General features: G+C 33.0%; 2 protein-coding genes across 2 annotated transcripts in view; one reads left to right on the forward strand and one right to left on the reverse strand.

Moving 5' to 3' along the window:
- The window catches only part of LOC127715472 (protein SDA1 homolog), a 34276-nt gene extending 33092 nt beyond the window's left edge, over nucleotides 1-1184 (reverse strand). The window contains exon 1 of the mRNA XM_052221531.1: nucleotides 1029-1184. Coding sequence (XP_052077491.1) covers nucleotides 1029-1118 — 90 coding nt within the window. The 5' untranslated portion in view covers nucleotides 1119-1184. The remainder of the gene's footprint in view (nucleotides 1-1028) is intronic.
- Nucleotides 1185-1413: 229 nt separating this feature from the next.
- LOC127715492 (anaphase-promoting complex subunit 15-like) lies at nucleotides 1414-8682 on the forward strand. Its single transcript, XM_052221553.1, has 4 exons — nucleotides 1414-1670; nucleotides 2886-2945; nucleotides 7207-7330; nucleotides 8525-8682. The coding sequence occupies exons 1-4, from the start codon at nucleotides 1551-1553 to the stop codon at nucleotides 8527-8529; spliced, it is 309 nt and encodes a 102-aa protein (XP_052077513.1). The 5' UTR covers nucleotides 1414-1550; the 3' UTR covers nucleotides 8530-8682.
- The last annotated feature ends 9515 nt before the right edge of the window (nucleotides 8683-18197 follow it).

Here is an 18197-nt window from a genome sequence, read left to right on the forward strand (position 1 = left end):
CACTTGCTTAATTAATTTAATCTCGTTCTAACAACCAAGGTACATGAATGTATACCTAATGCTTGGTAAAATGTAAGGCAAGCATGATATTTCCATTTTAAATAACCACAGTTCCAGGTTAAAATAGAAGATGCATCTTAGCTAGAAAAAGGTTATCATCAAACCGCTCCTCTTCACCCTTGGCAGACTATTAAAGACAAAATTTGTGTATACAGCATTATATCATCTAGCATCAGTTAGAAGTCACATCTACTCTTTCTACATCATTCTTGATCAATGACAGCACATGTACTATCTTTAGTTGGGAGGTGTAAAAATGGCTGTGTCCAGAGTGTACAAATTGTTGTTAAGCAGAAGCTGTATATACATGTACATGTTGGCATTCCAATATTTAAAACTTTAAAATTTCACTTAAAATCTACTTATGTTTACACCTTAAAAACACTTTTTGATCATGTTGATTGCATGCAGCTAGTTGTAACTGCGACCAATAGAAATCATTACCTTGTGGCACTGAAATTCTGACTTAATCTGCCAAGGGATTGAGGATTTAGGGTAAGTAAGTAAATTTTATTTCAAGTCGGCATATATGTACACAAAAACAGAGAAAAACATGAGCTCTGATGAGCTGATGAGGAGGGGCTGGATCGTAGCGAAGATGTAAAAGACAAAACCCCTTTCCAAATAATAACCTACCACTGGCACTCTACCAAATTACCTAAAGACAATTTACTCCTCTGGCAAATGATAGGAAGGACGAGAATACATCTTTGTCATCTACCAAGTAAATTATGCGATGCATCTCTACTTTATTGATATCAAAATAAAGTAGATGACAGCACAGGCACTTGTTTCTATCCATGGGAAGATCCTCTATCAACGTATTAATTGAATATACGTTGATAGTGGATCGTCTCATGGACAGAAACAAGTGTCTGTGGATGACAGGTTGAAAATTAGAAAATTATAGTTATTTATACACAGGTATAATGAAAATGTTGTAAATCGATTTTACAATGCAAATTAACCTCTTCTCTGTATGAGTTTGGATCACGTTTTATCAAGTTTTGCAGCTGAGGGAGATTGTTTGGCAGTTTGTTGTGATTTCTGTCTGACATTATGTTCTGTTTACATCAACCACGTGTGTCTCGTTAAACCGGAAATATCAATGGCTGCACTAACTAAGTACCAATCGTGAAGTTTTAAGAACTACGTACAGAAATGAAATGTTCACATTTTCGTCATAACGTATTGGTATTGATTTTGTGATAAAAAAACTAAGTATTTGAGACAAAAATATAGAAATTGATTTTGTTGATACAACGTGATTTACAATTCAAAAACATAATACTGAATTATTTTAATTAAGACCGTCTTGCTTCATATTTTTTATGGTTTTAGATTGAAAAAATCTAGGTCACAAAACTTTTTTAGACAAGGGGCAAGTTTTGTTAACTTTGAAGCTTTTATTCAACACTGAAGCAAATCTTTAGAAATAATTTGTCAACAAAACTTTACCAAACTGTTGCTATTACTCAGATACTGGTAGCATGTCATCGTTTTTCCCATCACTTGTACCAAGTGCATCAGATCCTTTGTGGTTTACTGTTGATAAACCATGCGATGACGAAGAAGAAATTTCAAAACTGGAAGAAGAACACACATCATGGGTAAAATTACTTTTAATGTTTTTGTTTACCAAAAGATAAAGTTGTTCACTTTGTACATCCTAGGTATTGGATTTATTGTAAAAAAAAGTAAGAGAGAGATACTAAACAGTCAAAGGAATTTCAAAACTTGTAAGTCGAAGACAAACTGGCAACGCCATGGTAAAACACAACATAGAAAAAAAGGACCAAGCAACACGTACAATGTACCCCACACAGAACTAGGGGTGATCTCAGGTGCTCCGGAAGGGTAAGCAGATCCTGCATCACATGTGGCGCCTGTCATGTTGCTCATGTACATGTAAGTACAATTCTTGGGATAAGTCTACTTAACTGATGTAACATTCAAGGAAAAGAGGTTGAGATTGTGGTAAAAAAACAATTGGAACACTTTAACTGTTGTCATCTGTGAAATGAATATTCCATAACATTAAACCAAGACATGATGGCGTCTACAAAATTATCGACTTGAAGACTTCAACCTCATCATGCTCATCACTTGGAACCCTTGGTTAATTAGATCGTTGTAAGCAGGAACCCTCTATCAAGAACTCATGATAGGAAATGGAAGCTCTGGAAAATTGTATCAACTGGGAGATATAATCTGAAAGCAGGCGCTGCTGGTATGTAGCTAGATAGAAATAAAAAGTTCACAATTCATCTCTTCTGTTGTATAGTTTTGTTCTCAACAGATCCTCATTGTCAATTCTAGATGTAAGTCAAGTTTGAAGATATGAAGCAGAATTAAATGCATTAACTGCATTTGTTGTATTCTTTATTTCAATTTTGATGAGATACATGTAGATGCATTCAATATAGTCACCAAGTGAATTATTGAGAGAGAGGACATCATCTTTATATTGGTAAGGTGTCAAAATAAACTTGAGTTGGGTATAATCTTAGTGAGGCAAACATAAGATATGCTGCTTGGTAAATGCAATATCATTATTTATATATTATTTATAGATTATTATTCAGGAAACAGATAAAGCTATTTCTGAGTTCAATTAAAATAAAATTTATATAAAATTTTGATGACCTACAGACTCTATTTTTTCTGCAGGTGGCATTTTTTTGGTGGGTCAGATATTCCCTTCTGTTCATGTAGGGATAAAAAAAAAAAATCAGGTAAAAATCAAAATTCAAGAAGTTTTTAATTTTCAAAATACAAATGTATTACAATACATTTAACTTTTATATATCTATAATTATATTTAGATGGAAAGCATTGCAAAGAAAGACAGTAATATTGTTCCTATTGGAAAAACAGCATCAGAGGTATGTTTGTTATTCTAAAGTTATAGATTATAAATAAAATAAACAATGATAAAATTGATCATTTGAATTTTCTAGGAGAAAAGATCATTTATGTCGAGCCTGCAACTTTTTTTGCAGAAAGCTCTACGTAGGGATAGTGATCCGGTGGCGGCGGCATTAGCTAGCTTCTTAAAAGCTTTGTATTTTAGAAGGTGGAAGACCTGGATGCTTCATACTTTGTATATAGATGCCTTATGTTACAAAGTTTCCGTCTGTCACATGTCCATTGTCCATGACCTCATTTTCATGGTTCAGTGACTTCTTGAAAAAAAAGTTAAGATTTTTTGTAATGTTAATTTCTTTCTTATAATGAGTAATAGGATAACTATATTTGGTATGTGCGTACCTTGCAAGGTCCTCATGCCCGTCAGACAGTTTTCACTTGACCTTGACCTCATTTTCATGGTTCAGTGGTCAATGTTAAATTTTGAGTTTTGGTCTTTTTTTCTAATACTATATGCAATAGGTCAACTATATTTGGTGTATGGAAATATTTTATGATGTACATGTCAGTCTGGTCGGTTTTATTTGACCTTGACCTCATTTTCACGGTTTATTGCTCAGTGTTAAGTTTTTGTGTTTTGGTCTGTTTTTCTATTACTATAAGCAATAGGTCAACTATATTTGTTGTATGGAAGGATTGCAAGCTGTACATGTCTGCCTGGCATGGTTCATCTGACCTTGACCTCATTTTCATTGTTCATAAGTCAATGTTTAGTTTTCTTGGTTAAGTCTGTATCTTAGAAACTTTAAGCAATAGGTCAACTATATTTAGTGTATTGAATGATTGTAAGATGAACATGTATTTCTTGTTTGGTTTATATGACCTTGACCTCATTTTCTTGGATCATGTTAAGTTTATGTGATAGTTGTAGTGAAGCTTTATATTTAGAACTATCAACATAATATCAATGATCAGTAAAGAAGGCGAGACATTTCAGCGTGTGCAGTCTTTTGTGTTATAAAGTACAGCCTGGGATATATACTCTGATAATTGGTAATCATAAGAATACTTCCACCGTGATGGTCCTCTGTCAATCATTAGACGACCTGTAGCTTGCATTGATCAATACACAAGGTAATAAAATGCTCCGCAGGGCGCAGCTTGATACGACCGCAGAGGTCGAACCCTGAACAGTTGAGGAAAGTATGGACACAACATTCAAGCTTGATACAGCTTTGTATTTGGATTGTTATTAAATATTTGACACAGCATAGGTTTCTGACACAGAATGAATGTGGTCTAAGAACTTAAAAATTTTAAATTGGACATTCACCTATTATGGTCCAATATCCAAAATCTAAATACATGGTTAGATTCAGCATATCAAAGAACCCCAAGAATTCAATTTTTGATGAAATCAAACAAAGTTTAATTTTGGACCCTTTTGACCTCAATGTGGACAAAATTGATAACGGGGCCCAAAAATCAAAAATCTAAATACATGGTTAGATTCAGCATATCAAAGAACCCCATATATTCAATTTTTGTTGAAATCAAACAAAGTTTAATTTTGGACCCCGATTTGGACCAACTTGAAAACTGGGCCCATAATAAAAAATTTAAATACATGTTTAGATTCAGCATATCAAAGAACCCTAAGAATTCAATTTTTGTTAAAATCAAACAAAGTTTAATTTTGGACCCTTTGGACCTTAATGTAGACCAATTTGAAAACGGAACCAAAAATTAAGAATCAAAATACACGGTTAGATTCAGCATATCAAAGAACACCAATAATTCAATTTTTGATGAAATCAAACAAAGTTTAATTTTGGACCCTTTGGACCTCAATGTGGACCAATTTAAAAACGGGGCCCAAAATCCAAAAACTAAATACACGGTTAGATTCAGCATATTAAAGAACCCCTAGAATTCAAGAATAAAACCCCATTGAAATTGGTCAAGAAATAAGCAATTTATACGAAGTATCTTCTTTTGCACAATCGTCCTGAATATGCATGAAATATTTGCCACTGGATGTTAAGTTACCAACAATCAATCAATCTTTTGCACAATACTGTGCAATTAAATATTTCTTGCTATTGCGCAATACTGTACAATTGAAGATTTCTTGCTATTGTGCAATACTGTGCAATTGAAAATTTCTTGCTATTGCACTATACTTATTATATAATAATTTACACATCCTGTTTGGCGTGTATCTCCTACCATATCATTATTATTTGCTTTTAAATATAAATCAGAAATAACCAACTTAAAATGGAAAATTTTAAAAGAAAAAAAAAAGGAAAAAAAAAAAATCCGCCCCCCAAATTTTTTGAACCCCCTTATGATTCATCACCCCCAAACTCAATCCCAGCCTTCCCTTTGTGGTATGGTACCTTGCAGTACAATTTCAGAGAGATCCATAAACTTGAACACAAGTTATTGTCTGGAAACTAGAAAAATGTGTTTTTTGGCCCCAAATTCCTAAGCGTTTAGGGCAATTACCCCCAAACTCAAACCCAGCTTTCCCTTTGTGATTTGGAACCTTGTAGTACAATTTCAGAAAGATCCATACACTTACACACAAGATACATGTATTGTCCTGAAACTAGAAAAATGCTTGTTTTTTGCCCCTTTTTGGCCCCTAATTCCTAAAATATTGAGGCAATTACCCCCGTCATCAATCCCAGCCTTCCTTTTGTGGTATGGTACCTTGCAGTAGAATTTCAGAGAGATCCATACACTTGAACACAAGTTATTGTCTGGAAACTAGAAAAATGCTTATTTTTGGCCCCTTTTTGGCCCCCAATTCCTACACGTTTCGGCAATTACCCCCAAACTCAATTCCAGCTTTCCCTTTGTGTTAGGAACCTTGTAGTACAATTTCAGAAAGATCCATACACTTACACCCAAATTATTGTCATGAAACTAGAAAAATGTTTGTTTTTTGCCCCTTTTTTGGCCCCTAATTCCTAAAATTTTGAGGCATTTACCCCCAAAATCAATCCCAGCATTCCTTTTGTGATATGGAACCTTGTGGTACAATGTCAGAGAGATCCATACACTAACACACAAGTTAGGTCTGGAAGTTACAAAAAAGCTTATTTTTTGCCCCTTTTTGGCCCCTAATTCCTTAACTGTTGGTACCATAACCCCCAAAATCAATCCCAACCTTCCTTTTGTGGTATTGAACCTTGTGGTAAAATTTCATAGAGATCCATTCACTTAAACTAAAGTTAGAGTGGAAAACCAATGTGTCTTCGGACGATGCGGGTCGTATAAAAATATGTATTGAAAGCAATAAAGTCACCAGTCAAAGGTAAAGGGAAGTGCTGATTGCATTTTAGTGATAAATTAAATACAGTAGCTTACAGGTACATTGTAAATGTGTTTGACATGTCTCAGGTTCATTATATCTCTTCGACAGAATTGTGTTGAATTATGAAATTAATTGTAAAAAAGAAAAATCAAATAGAAATGACACTAGAAGGTAATTTTTATCACAAATGTTTTTTCCCGGTGACTGGTTTAACTCCTACCAGAATGCAGATTTATAACTCTTTTTCCTACATCATGTTACAAATTTGAGATGTTTTTCTGTGACCTATTTGCATTTATTTATTCAGTGAAATTGTTCTTCGAATGGTTTATAGTTAAAGATTTAGATTTTTTAAGAATTTATTTCTTGGCACCATGTAGCCAGTCAATTTACAACTCTAAACACGTTACATTGAAGAAAAAAAATTTATGCCATATTTGACCATTATTAAATTTTTTATTGCTGCAAAAAGTCTGATTATAAATTAAAGTTGTGTAATATTGGGTAAATGCAATGAATCTTCATCCCCATGAAAACAATTAAATTGCTCAAGTTACTATAAAAATAAGCAGTGAAAGCACACTCTCATCCTTATCCTCACAGTACCAAATGTACACAAATGTATTTCTGACATCAGATTTATAGTTTAGTTATGACCTATACATGCTTTGATACACAACTAAATAGGTACACAAATGTTGGCAATTGTGTCAGTTGTGAAACTATATGTAATACAGTTTTCTACTAACATACAGGGGTAAAAGATGAATAACAAACATTGCGTTGGAAAATTATGTGCATCCATCAACACAATATAGCAGTCACAAAGTTTGATATACTGGTAACTTTTATATTTATTAAGTATATGCTAAAAAAGTATTTGGTCATGTAAACATACATTGGAGAGATGTTCTGAAAGTTATTTATTTAGAATTATGCTTTTCTTTTTTCAGCACATGGAAGATGAAGAAGAAGATGAGGAAGATGATGATGGAGACGATGATGATGAAAGTGACACAAATGATGATGAACTGGATACAGACATGTTAGATGACAGGGAATCAGGGGATGAAGCAGGTGATTATCTCCCTTGTTAATCAATCTAGATCCATGAAGGTTTTTGTTTTTTTTTGTTTTTTTTTAGTGTTTTTGGGTTGCTGTCCCATTGATACATACATTGTAACCTATTATTCGCAAATCTGATTTCCTTGTACAAAACTCAAAATTTAAAGAGATCTCTCTTTAAGAGAGAGGGGAATTTTTGCCTTAAAAATAAAAAAAAAAGATGTGGTATGATTGCCAATGACACAACTCTCCACAAGAGACCAAATGACACAGACATTAACAACTATAGGTCACTGTACGGCCTTCAACAATGAGCAAAACCCTAATTCTATTTGTTGATCTAGCTTGCAGATAGCTGATCAGCACAGGTTTCAACCTGAACAATTGAACATAAGTAGGTGACACTATTTCAGCAACCCATTAAGAAGCATTGATTATAGGGGGAAAAAATCAGTTCCTGACAAGTAGTCTGACATCACAGCAATGATTTAACAGAATTTTTTTTTTGTAATCAAGTAAATTTTTGAGTGTGAAAAATCAATTAAATTAAAAACAAATTTTACCCCTGGAATTGACACACAAAAACCCAGATAAATATTGGAAATTCATTGATAACTCAGGTAAAAAATTGATGATAATTACAGTACATTTACAGTCTTATTAATCTTAAGTCAATGCTATGTTACTGCTGTATTCCTATAATATTGTAAGACAGTTCTTGAACATCTTGATCATCATGGCCTACATTTCATTCCTAGTTAAGTTTGCCAAAGTATAATTTTTGCATATATAGGTATGAACATTAGGTTTTTTTACAATGTTTTTTTTAAGCATGGCATAACATTTTCAAAGCGACTTCATATAATTTGACTTTACAATTAAACACTTATGTTTTGGTTAAAAAAAATGTAATCTTCAGTAAGTTTATTATTGTCAAGAATTAGATATAAAAAAATTGTTTTGATAGGTGTGATTTCTGTGTAGACATATATTATTTCCCTTATTACATGTATTATACATGTTAGTTTAAATTTTACAAAATATTTTATTTTCAAAAGTGCACAAATTACAGTAATACAATAGAAATACAGGGATTCAGAAACAAGAAGAACTTATATAAATCCGTCTCCCTTATTATACATGTTGTATATAGTATACATTATAAAATATATAGAAATAAAATAAGTCTGAATTAATTTTTTCCAGGTTGAAAAATAGAGCTCAGATAGTACTTTTATTTTAACTGATGGAAGATGCTTGTGGAGAGAAGCTGTTCCTTCCAGATCAAGTGACCATAAACACTTTTATAACCTGTGCAATTACTGAGACTATACATATTATAATTAAAGAGTTTATTAAATTTATTTTTAAATGATTGATACTTTTGAAATAAGCAAAACCTCAGTATTCCCACCTATGGTTTTGTGACATCAGGTCATCGTGCTGCTGTAATTTTATTCTTTGATCCCATCTTTAGGGTGTTTTGAAATTATAAAATTTGGCTTTCCCTGATGCTATAAACAAAGTAACAAGATGCAATCAAAATATCCACTATGCCAGTAATAAAACCCAGGATGATATTTAAAATTGCTATTGGTTTTGAAAATATAAAGTTATTTGGTCCTTATGAAATTTCCATCTATAAAAGGAACATGCTGTACATCTAAGAATTTTAGCAAAATTGCACCTACTTGGGCCTTTCAGTTGTTCTTCCAATAGACGACATTTGAATTTGTGCATTTTCCTGTAAATTTCTCATGTTACAAATTCACAATGCTAATGTTATAACATCACAGTAAGAACCGATTGTTGGCTGATCAGTTAACAAGGTTAAGTTTTCTGTGTCAAGTCCATATATCAGATACTATAAGCAATAGGTCTACTATATTTGGTGTATGAAAGGTTTTTAGGGGTTACATGTCCAACTGGATGGTGTCATCTGACCTTGACCTCATTTTTATGGTTCAGTGGTTAAAGTTAAGTTTTTGTGTTTTGGTCCTTTTTTCTAATACTATATGCAATAGGTCAGCTATATTTGGTTTATGGAAATATTTTACGATGTACATGTCAGTCTTGCAGGTTTTATTTGACCATGACCTCATTTTCACGATTCATTGCTCAGTGTTAAGTTTTTGTGTTTTGGTCTGTTTATCTTAAACTATAAGTAATAGGTCAACTATATTTGGTGTATGGAATGATTGTAAGGTGTACATGTATTTCCAGTTTGGTTTATCTGACCTTGGCCTCATTTTCTTGGATCATGTTAAGTTTATGTGATACTTGTAGTAAAGCTTTATATTTAGGATTATCAACATAAAATCAATGATCAGTAAAACAGGCGAGACATTTCAGCGAGTGCATTCTTTTTTAAAGTAGCATGATATCCATTCTGACACAATGCTTGGCTTGATCTTATTTTCATGCACCAGATCTTGGTCAGGTTCAATTGTCATGAGTGTCTCTTCATCAGCACATTAAAACAACAAGTTAACTGTATTTTGACTTTGTATGTAGAATCATTGTAAAGTCCATTTTCTGACTCCAATTTGGATTTTTTATCTCTATTTTCCTCTGTTATACTATCAACAAAGGTCATTAAAATTGATCAATGTGTTTGCTGAATGGCGTACATCTGACAAATTGCCTTGACCTCAGCTTTACAGCAAAACGATGATGTTTGAGGTTTTGGTTAATGTATATTTCTTGAAAACTAACCAACTACATAACTACATAACTGAGATTATAATATACTAAGTAGAAGATGGTTATATATATGAATTTCCCATCAATAATCTCACAGGTGAAATAACTTTTTTATTTTCACTCTCTAGACTTTCTCCTTCTTTTCCGGACCCTCACATGAGACTTCCAACTGAAAATTTACACCTTGATACTTAAAACTAATTGATTAAATGTGTCATGTATCAACAATTAATAGTCCGGGTACATTTAAAACAACTTCTTGCTTCACAATAATTGCAAAATCTACATCAATCTTCTTGAACTGATGATCTTTCTTTTTGACAACTGTGTACAATACACTTAATATATTCATACACAAAAATGTTAAAGTGAAATCAACTACACATAAAATGAATCCAAATAACTCCAGTAACAAAGAAAAGAGTTTTGATAATCTGTTTCTATATAATAAGTATTTATACTATGAATAACTGTTCTATTACTTTCATTCCTAATACTTAAACGAAGAGAAGATAAACTTTCTCAACAAAGACTGTTAAAGCTATCGCTGAAAATCCCTTGGTTCCCACTATGTATTGGCTTCCTAAAAGTACACAAGAAACAAGTCAATTCTGTACACAAATTTTGTTTGTGCATTCTGCATTCTGCATGATCATATTTTTTAAATGCACTTTTAAATACAATATTGTGTGAAAAATTGTGAGCGCTCAAAAACCAATTTATTTATGTGCCTTTCCAGAGTCAGGAAACCTGTCAAAGGTTGTGAGTTATATTTTGGTGTTTTTCTCCATAAAGGAATATAACCTTGATCTCAGAAATTTGGTAGTCATTATTGATTACATTCAAAAGTTGAGAAGACTCAAGAGTGATTTAGAACTTGACATATTGTATAGACTGGTTGATAGAATATTTGGTGTTGAACACCAATTTCAGTACTATTGGCTATTTCATGGCAGCCACTTGTTATAGATCAGGAAGCTGGAGTGCCCAGAGAGAGAACCACAGACTTTTGGTAGGAAAACCAGCAAACTTAGTCAATTATGATTGGAGTCGAATGCACCTGTCATGTGCGGAGTTTGAACTCACAACCTCAGTTTTGATAGTCTAGTACTACAGTAAATGAACTACTTAGACTACTCAGCCACCAAGGCCTCAATATTGAATAGACAATTGCCTCTTATATAAGAACAAGTGTAGACCTTTACATGTCTTTTACTGATTTACAGATATTTAGGTATTTAAATTTTCTTTGTTCTTTGTGGCTGAGATTCAAACTTAATGAATGACCCAGATGTGTATATGTGTATACACCTAAGTTTGTAATGTATATTTTTAGATTCCTGCTAGAAAATGAATTTTCCTAGTAGGAATTTATGAAAAAAATCCTACCAGGAATATTCAAATTAGCAGGAAAATTAGACAAATATCCAGGTAGGAATTTTACTTTCCTACCAAATTATTCCTGCTAGTTTGAATATTCCTGGTAGGAATCGCATTATTCCTACTAAGAAAATCCTGCTAATTAAAATTTTTCAGCTGTTTTTCCTGGCGGATTCCTGCTACAATCAAGCAGGAATATGCACCCTTTTCTGGTAGGAATTCTTAACAAATTCCTACTAGATTCCTTGTACATTCCTGTAGGACTGGTTCGTACAGGAAACCCCACATCTCTCTTTATATGTATGAATTATAAGAATCAACACTTTGTATATTGATTTATAATAGAGAGTAAATATGCATTTAACAGTTACAATTTGTCCTTGACCTCAGGCTCTGTTTCTGACTTCACTGACCTTTAAATATTCAAAGAAGAAGCAGAGATAAATATTTGTTCAACAAAAAATGAACTTATGTTGACTGTTTGTGAAATTTCATACACTTTTTATACGACCGCAAAAAAATTTTTGTGGTCGTATATTGGTATGACGTTGGCGTCGTCGTCGTCGTCGTCCGGCGTCGTCTGGCGTCGTCCGAAGACACATTGGTTTTCGCACTCTAACTTTAGTTTAAGTGAATGGATCTTTATGAAATTTTACCACAAGGTTCAATACCACAAAAGGAAGGTTGGGATTGATTTTGGGGGTTATGGTAATAACAGTAAAGGAATTAGGGGCCAAAAAGGGGCCAAAAATAAGCATTTTTGTAACTTCCTGACATAACTTGTGTGTTAGTGTATGGATCTCTCTGACATTGTACCACAAGGTTCAATATCACTAAAGGAATGCTGGGATTGATTTTGGGGGTAATTGCCTCCAAATTTTAGGAATTAGGGGCCAAAAAAGGGGCAAAAAACAAGCATTTTTCTAGTTTCATGACAATAACTTGTGTGTAAGTGTATGGATCTTTCTGAAATTGTACTACAAGGTTCCATATCACAAAGGGAAAGCTGGGTTTGAGTTTGGGGGTAATTGCCCTAAACGTTTAGGAATTTGGGGCCAAAAAGGGGCCAAAAACACATTTTTTTCTAGTTTCCAGACAATAACTTGTGTTCAAGTGTATGGATCTCTCTGAAATTGTACTGCAAGATACCATACCACAAAGGGAAGGCTGGGATTGAGTTTGGGGGTGATGAATCATAATGGGGGTTCAAAAAATTTTGGGGGGGGGATTTATTTTTTTTTTCATTTTTTTTCTTTTTTTCCTTTTTTGTTTCTTTTAAAATTTTCCATTTTAAGTTGGTTATTTCTGATTTATATTTAAAATCAAATAATAATGATATGGTAGGAGATACACACCAAACAGAAAGTGTAAATTATTATATAATAAGTATTGTGCAATAGCAAGAAATTTTCAATTGCACAGTATTGCACAATAGCAAGAAATCTTCAATTGCACAGTATTGCGCAATAGCAAGAAATCTTCAATTGCACAGTATTGCGCAATAGCAAGAAATATCCAATAGCACAATATTGCGCAATAGCAAGAAATTGTCAATTGTACAGTATTGCGCAATAGCAAGAAATATTTAATAGCACAGGATTGTGCAAAAGAAGATACTTCCTATAAATTGCTTATTTCTTGACCAATTTCAATGGGGTTTTATTCTTGATTTCATGGGGTTCTTTAATATGCTGAATCTAACCGTGTATTTAGTTTTTGGATTTTGGGCCCCATTTTTAAATTGGTCCACATTGAGGTCCAAAGGGTCCAAAATTAAACTTTGTTTGATTTCATCAAAAATTGAATTATTGGGGTTCTTTGATATACCGAATCTAACTGTGTATTTAGATTCTTAAATTTTGGTTCCGTTTTCAAATTGGTCTACATTAAGGTCCAAAGGGTCCAAAATTAAACTTAGTTTGATTTTAACAAAAATTGAATTCTTAGGGTTCTTTGATATGCTGAATCTAAACATGTATTTAGATTTTTGATTATGGGCCCAGTTTTCAAGTTGGTCCAAATCGGGGTCCAAAATTAAACTTTGTTTGATTTCAACAAAAATTGAATATATGGGGTTCTTTGATATGCTGAATCTAACCATGTATTTAGATTTTTTATTTTTGGGCCCCGTTATTAACTTTGTCCACATTGAGGTCAAAAGGGTCCAAAATTAAACTTTGTTTGATTTCATCAAAAATTGAATTATTGGGGTTCTTTGATATGCCGAATCTAACCGTGTATTTAGATTCTTAATTTTTGGTTCCGTTTTCAAATTGGTCTACATTAAGGTCCAAAGGGTCCAAAATTAAACTTAGTTTGATTTTAACAAAAATTGAATTCTTAGGGTTCTTTGTTATGCTGAATCTAAACATGTATTTAGATTTTTGATTATGGGCCCAGTTTTCAAGTTGGTCCAAATCGGGGTCCAAAATTAAACTTTGTTTGATTTCAACAAAAATTGAATATATGGGGTTCTTTGATATACTGAATCTAACCATGTATTTAGATTTGTGATTTTTGGGCCCCGTTATCAACTTTGTCCACATTGAGGTCAAAAGGGTCCAAAATTAAACTTTGTTTGATTTCATCAAAAATTGAATTCTTGGGGTTCTTTGATATGCTGAATCTAACCATGTATTTAGATTTTGGATATTGGACCATAATAGGTGAATGTCCAATTTAAAATTTTTAAGTTCTTAGACCACATTCAATCTGTGTTAGAAACCTATGCTGTGTCAAATATTTAATCACAATCCAAATCCAAAGCTGTATCAAGCTTGAATGTTGTGTCCATACTTGCCCCAACTGTTCAGGGTTCGACCTCTGCGGTCGAATCAACCTGCGCCCAGCGGAGCATTTTATTAAGTCTCATCTGAGTCTCGTAATAATTTGCAAAACACGGAAAGCTGTTACAAAGTTCATTGGACTTGGTGTCGAAATCTATGGTGTCAGATTTTCTTACTTTACGAATCATAATTGCTATGAAGAAAATGTTTCACAAGATGCAAAAGGAACTGGTATTAAAGTAACTGAGTGTCTTTGAATACATTTACGAATCTTTAATTGCTACGAGGGACAAAAAAGTATACACGGCCCAATAAAAAATAGTCTTTAGAGCTGTACAAAATTACAAAACACATAACACACATAAAATCTGAGTATTGGTATGAGACAGAGAGTCCAATCAGCAATTGTTATTTACACTGACAAACATTGTGATGGTTAATATATTAACTTTTACACCGAACTTTTAAGGTTACATGTTACAGTAAGATATAAAACTCCTTTGTTTCATTGAACTTAAGAGATGTAAATCACTGTGATAAAACCATGATCCTGTGATATGACAATCAATCTCTACATCTTCCACACTGTTATTTTACTGAAACAACTTCCACTTTTTGATAGTTATATCTAGTACCGTATGTATTTTTTATTGAATTTTTTCCACTTTTATATGTAAATTGAAATTGATACCTCAAATTCAGAAATTACTGCAATATTTTTATAAATGAATAAAGGTGTTAGAATTTATACATTTTTGTTAGTAATATTCTGCTACATCATGTAGAGTTATCACATTAATGTGGACTTAGGATTATTCATTGGATACCATTTTTGTGGATTTCGTGGAAACAGGTGAACCAGGAATTTAAATGTTCAACACATTTTCTATAAGGTTGTATGCAGACTTTAGCATAACCTTGAAATCAAATATCCAAGAACATGGCAGTTTTCCTTAATACATGAAAATTGTTACCCTAAAAGATAAGGGCTATTCCATTAAAATGTATGTTGGAGGGTAGGATGGGAAGTTTTATTATTGAATGTGGGTCATGGGTCTTTTTTCAGTATGCGTCTATTACCATTATGCAAAATTATCTAAAAAATGGTTCTTGGTTGTAGGGATATTTTGAAAGTCCCTTCCTACCCTCCCACATACATTTTAATGGAATAGCCCTAAATGAATCCACAGTACAACATGTAGAGTTATCACATTAATTAACAAGAGTGCACACGCTGAAATGTCTTGCCTGTTTTACTGATCATTGATTTTAGGTTGAAAGTCTTAAAGATAAAGGTTTTTCTCATAAACTTAACATTTTTAAAGATCCATGACAATGAGGTCAAGGTCAGATAATAAACTGTCACACAGACATTTACAACTTACAATTATTCCATACAACAAATACAGTTGACCCATTGCTTATGGTAATTGAAGAACAGACCAAAACATGATAAATCCTAGCAAACAGACATGTACAACTTACAATCATTCCATGCAACAAATATAGTTGGTCTTTTGCTTATACTTTCAAAGAAAGAAATCAAACTGTGAAAACTTAACATTGACCAATGATCTATGAAAATGAGTTCAAGGTCAAATGATACCCGACAGACATACAAGTACACCTTACAATCATTCCTTGCACCAAATATATTTAAGCTATTGCTAATAGTATCTAAGGAAACAGACTTATCAAAGAAAACTTAACAATTACCAATGAACCATGAAAATGGAGTCAAGGTCAGATGAAACATGTCAGACAGACATGTACATCTTACAATCATTCCATACACCAAATATAGTTGACCTATTGCTACATGTATTAGTATTTAAAAAACAGGCCAAAACACATACTTAATATTGAGCAATGAACCATGAACATGAGGTCAGGGTCAGTAGACTACGGCTAGAAATGTACACCTTACACTCATTCCATACACCAAATATAGTTGACATATTGCTTATAGTAGTTGAAAAACTTAACATTGAACAATGAACCATGAAATAGAGGTCAAATGAAATCTGCCAGACTGACATGTACCCCTTACAGTCATTCCATACACCACATATAGTTGACCTACTGCTTATAGTAATTGAGAAACAGACCTAATCACGTAACTTTCACCTTGATCACTGATCCATGAATTGAGGTTGATGTCAAGTGAACCCTGTCTGATGGACTTGTAGACATTGCAAGGAACCCATATACCAAATATAGTTATCCTATTACACATAATAAGTGAGAAATTCACATGACAAAAAAGCTGTAATTTTATTTCAAGCAATTGCTGAATCATGAAAATAAGGTCAAGGACAATGGGCATAGAACAGACAGAAACTTCGTAACATAAGGTATCTGCATACAAGGTATGAAGCATCCAGGTTTTCTACCTTCTGAAATATAAAGCTTTATACAAATAGTTTACTCCACCGCTGCCGCTGGATAGTAACCCCTATGTCTCGCATACTGCGACTTTCGTCCCAGGCGTTTGTTTTTTTTATAGATTTATACAATTATAGAACATTAAGTAAGCAAGCTCACACACCCCATACCTCCCATATAAAGTGGAAAAGCTTATAGAGACCTCATTGCATAGTTTTGTTTGGTTTACTTACGGTATGATTCTTTTCTGTTATAATTTTGGACAGTAATATTGTCATACACAATCTGTTTTTATCAACTGTGGCTTTTAATTTAGTCCAAGTTACTTCAAAACCAATAAGGATCTTTGTTTTATTATATGCAACCTCATATCCATGTGAGGTTGCCATCCTATATGTAGTATTTGATTTACCATCATAAAACCACTTTTTTGCACATATTTCAGTCTATTTTTTATTAACTTTGACCTTGACCTAAGAAATAGTGACCTTAAAATCAATAGTGATCTTCCTCTCATTTTATATGACCCTACATCCAAGTAAGGTTGCAATTTCATATTTAGTATTTGATTAAGCATCCTGAAATAACTTTTTTGGCACAAATTTCAGTCTAGTTTTAGTAACGTTGACCCTGACCTAAGAAATAGTGACATTAAAATCAATAGAGATCTTCCTCTCATTTTATATGACCCTACATCCAAGTAAGGTTGCAATTTCATATTTAGCATTTGATTAAGCATACTAAACCACTTTTATGCACAAACTTCAGTCCATTTTCAGTCACTTTGACCTAAGATAAAGTACCTCAAAATCAAAAGGGACCTTCTTCTCATTATATGTGACCATATGTCAAAGTATAGTTGCATTGTCCTATGTAGTATTTGATTTAGCATCTGAAACCACTTTTCTGCATAAATTTCCATATATTTTAGTAACCATGAGCTTGAGCCTTGACCTTTGAAGTATTGACCTCAGAATCAAAAGGGTCTTTCTCTTATTATATTTGACCATACACTTAAGCTAGGTTACAATCAATATAAAGTATTTGAGTAAGCATTGGAAAATGAGAATAACTGACGGACTGACTGATGGAAGGGTCAAAAACTTTTTGAAGTGTGGGCCATGGAGTAAAATAATAATCAATAGATGATTAAAATACAGATCATGGGTCCACACTCCGCTTTCAAGGGTCTGACTTTGCTCTGTTCTACTTTCAGTTCTTAAGACCTTTCAGGATCCTCTGGTTTTGTCATGATGAAACGTTAACCCATCTTCAAATATTTGAAGGCAAACATTTCATTGGCTGATGTAATAATCATCAGAACAGAAAGTAAAATGGAGTGTTGTCAGATCCTAGTACGGTTATTTTTTCAGTTGATAAGATTTTTTCTATGTCTGTGATTGATTGATTGATATTGTATCCATTCATGTTTAGAAAACATTTGTCAATCAATTTGACAATAGAAATTCTGTCAATTCTACCATAATACTTTTGATTCACTTTTATTCATGGGGTACTAATTTTTTCAGAAATTCATTGTTTATGGTAAACCACCAATAACTTGTCATACCCATGAAACTTAGTATCCATGAATACAGGAATATAAATTTTACATCAATCCACCA

Source organism: Mytilus californianus, unplaced genomic scaffold (assembly GCF_021869535.1).
Source record: "Mytilus californianus isolate M0D057914Y unplaced genomic scaffold, xbMytCali1.0.p SCAF_9, whole genome shotgun sequence".
Classification (NCBI taxonomy): Eukaryota; Metazoa; Mollusca; class Bivalvia; order Mytilida; family Mytilidae; genus Mytilus; species Mytilus californianus.

Excerpts from the sequence above, each read along its gene's own strand:
- LOC127715492 (XM_052221553.1), top strand. The coding sequence starts at position 1,551 with ATGTCATCGTTTTTCCCATCACTTGTACCAAGTGCATCAGATCCTTTG. Across the intron at positions 1,671-2,885 it reads AAGAAGAACACACATCATGG|ATGGAAAGCATTGCAAAGAA; the intron begins GTAAAATTACTT and ends AATTATATTTAG. Across the intron at positions 2,946-7,206 it reads TTGGAAAAACAGCATCAGAG|CACATGGAAGATGAAGAAGA; the intron begins GTATGTTTGTTA and ends TTCTTTTTTCAG.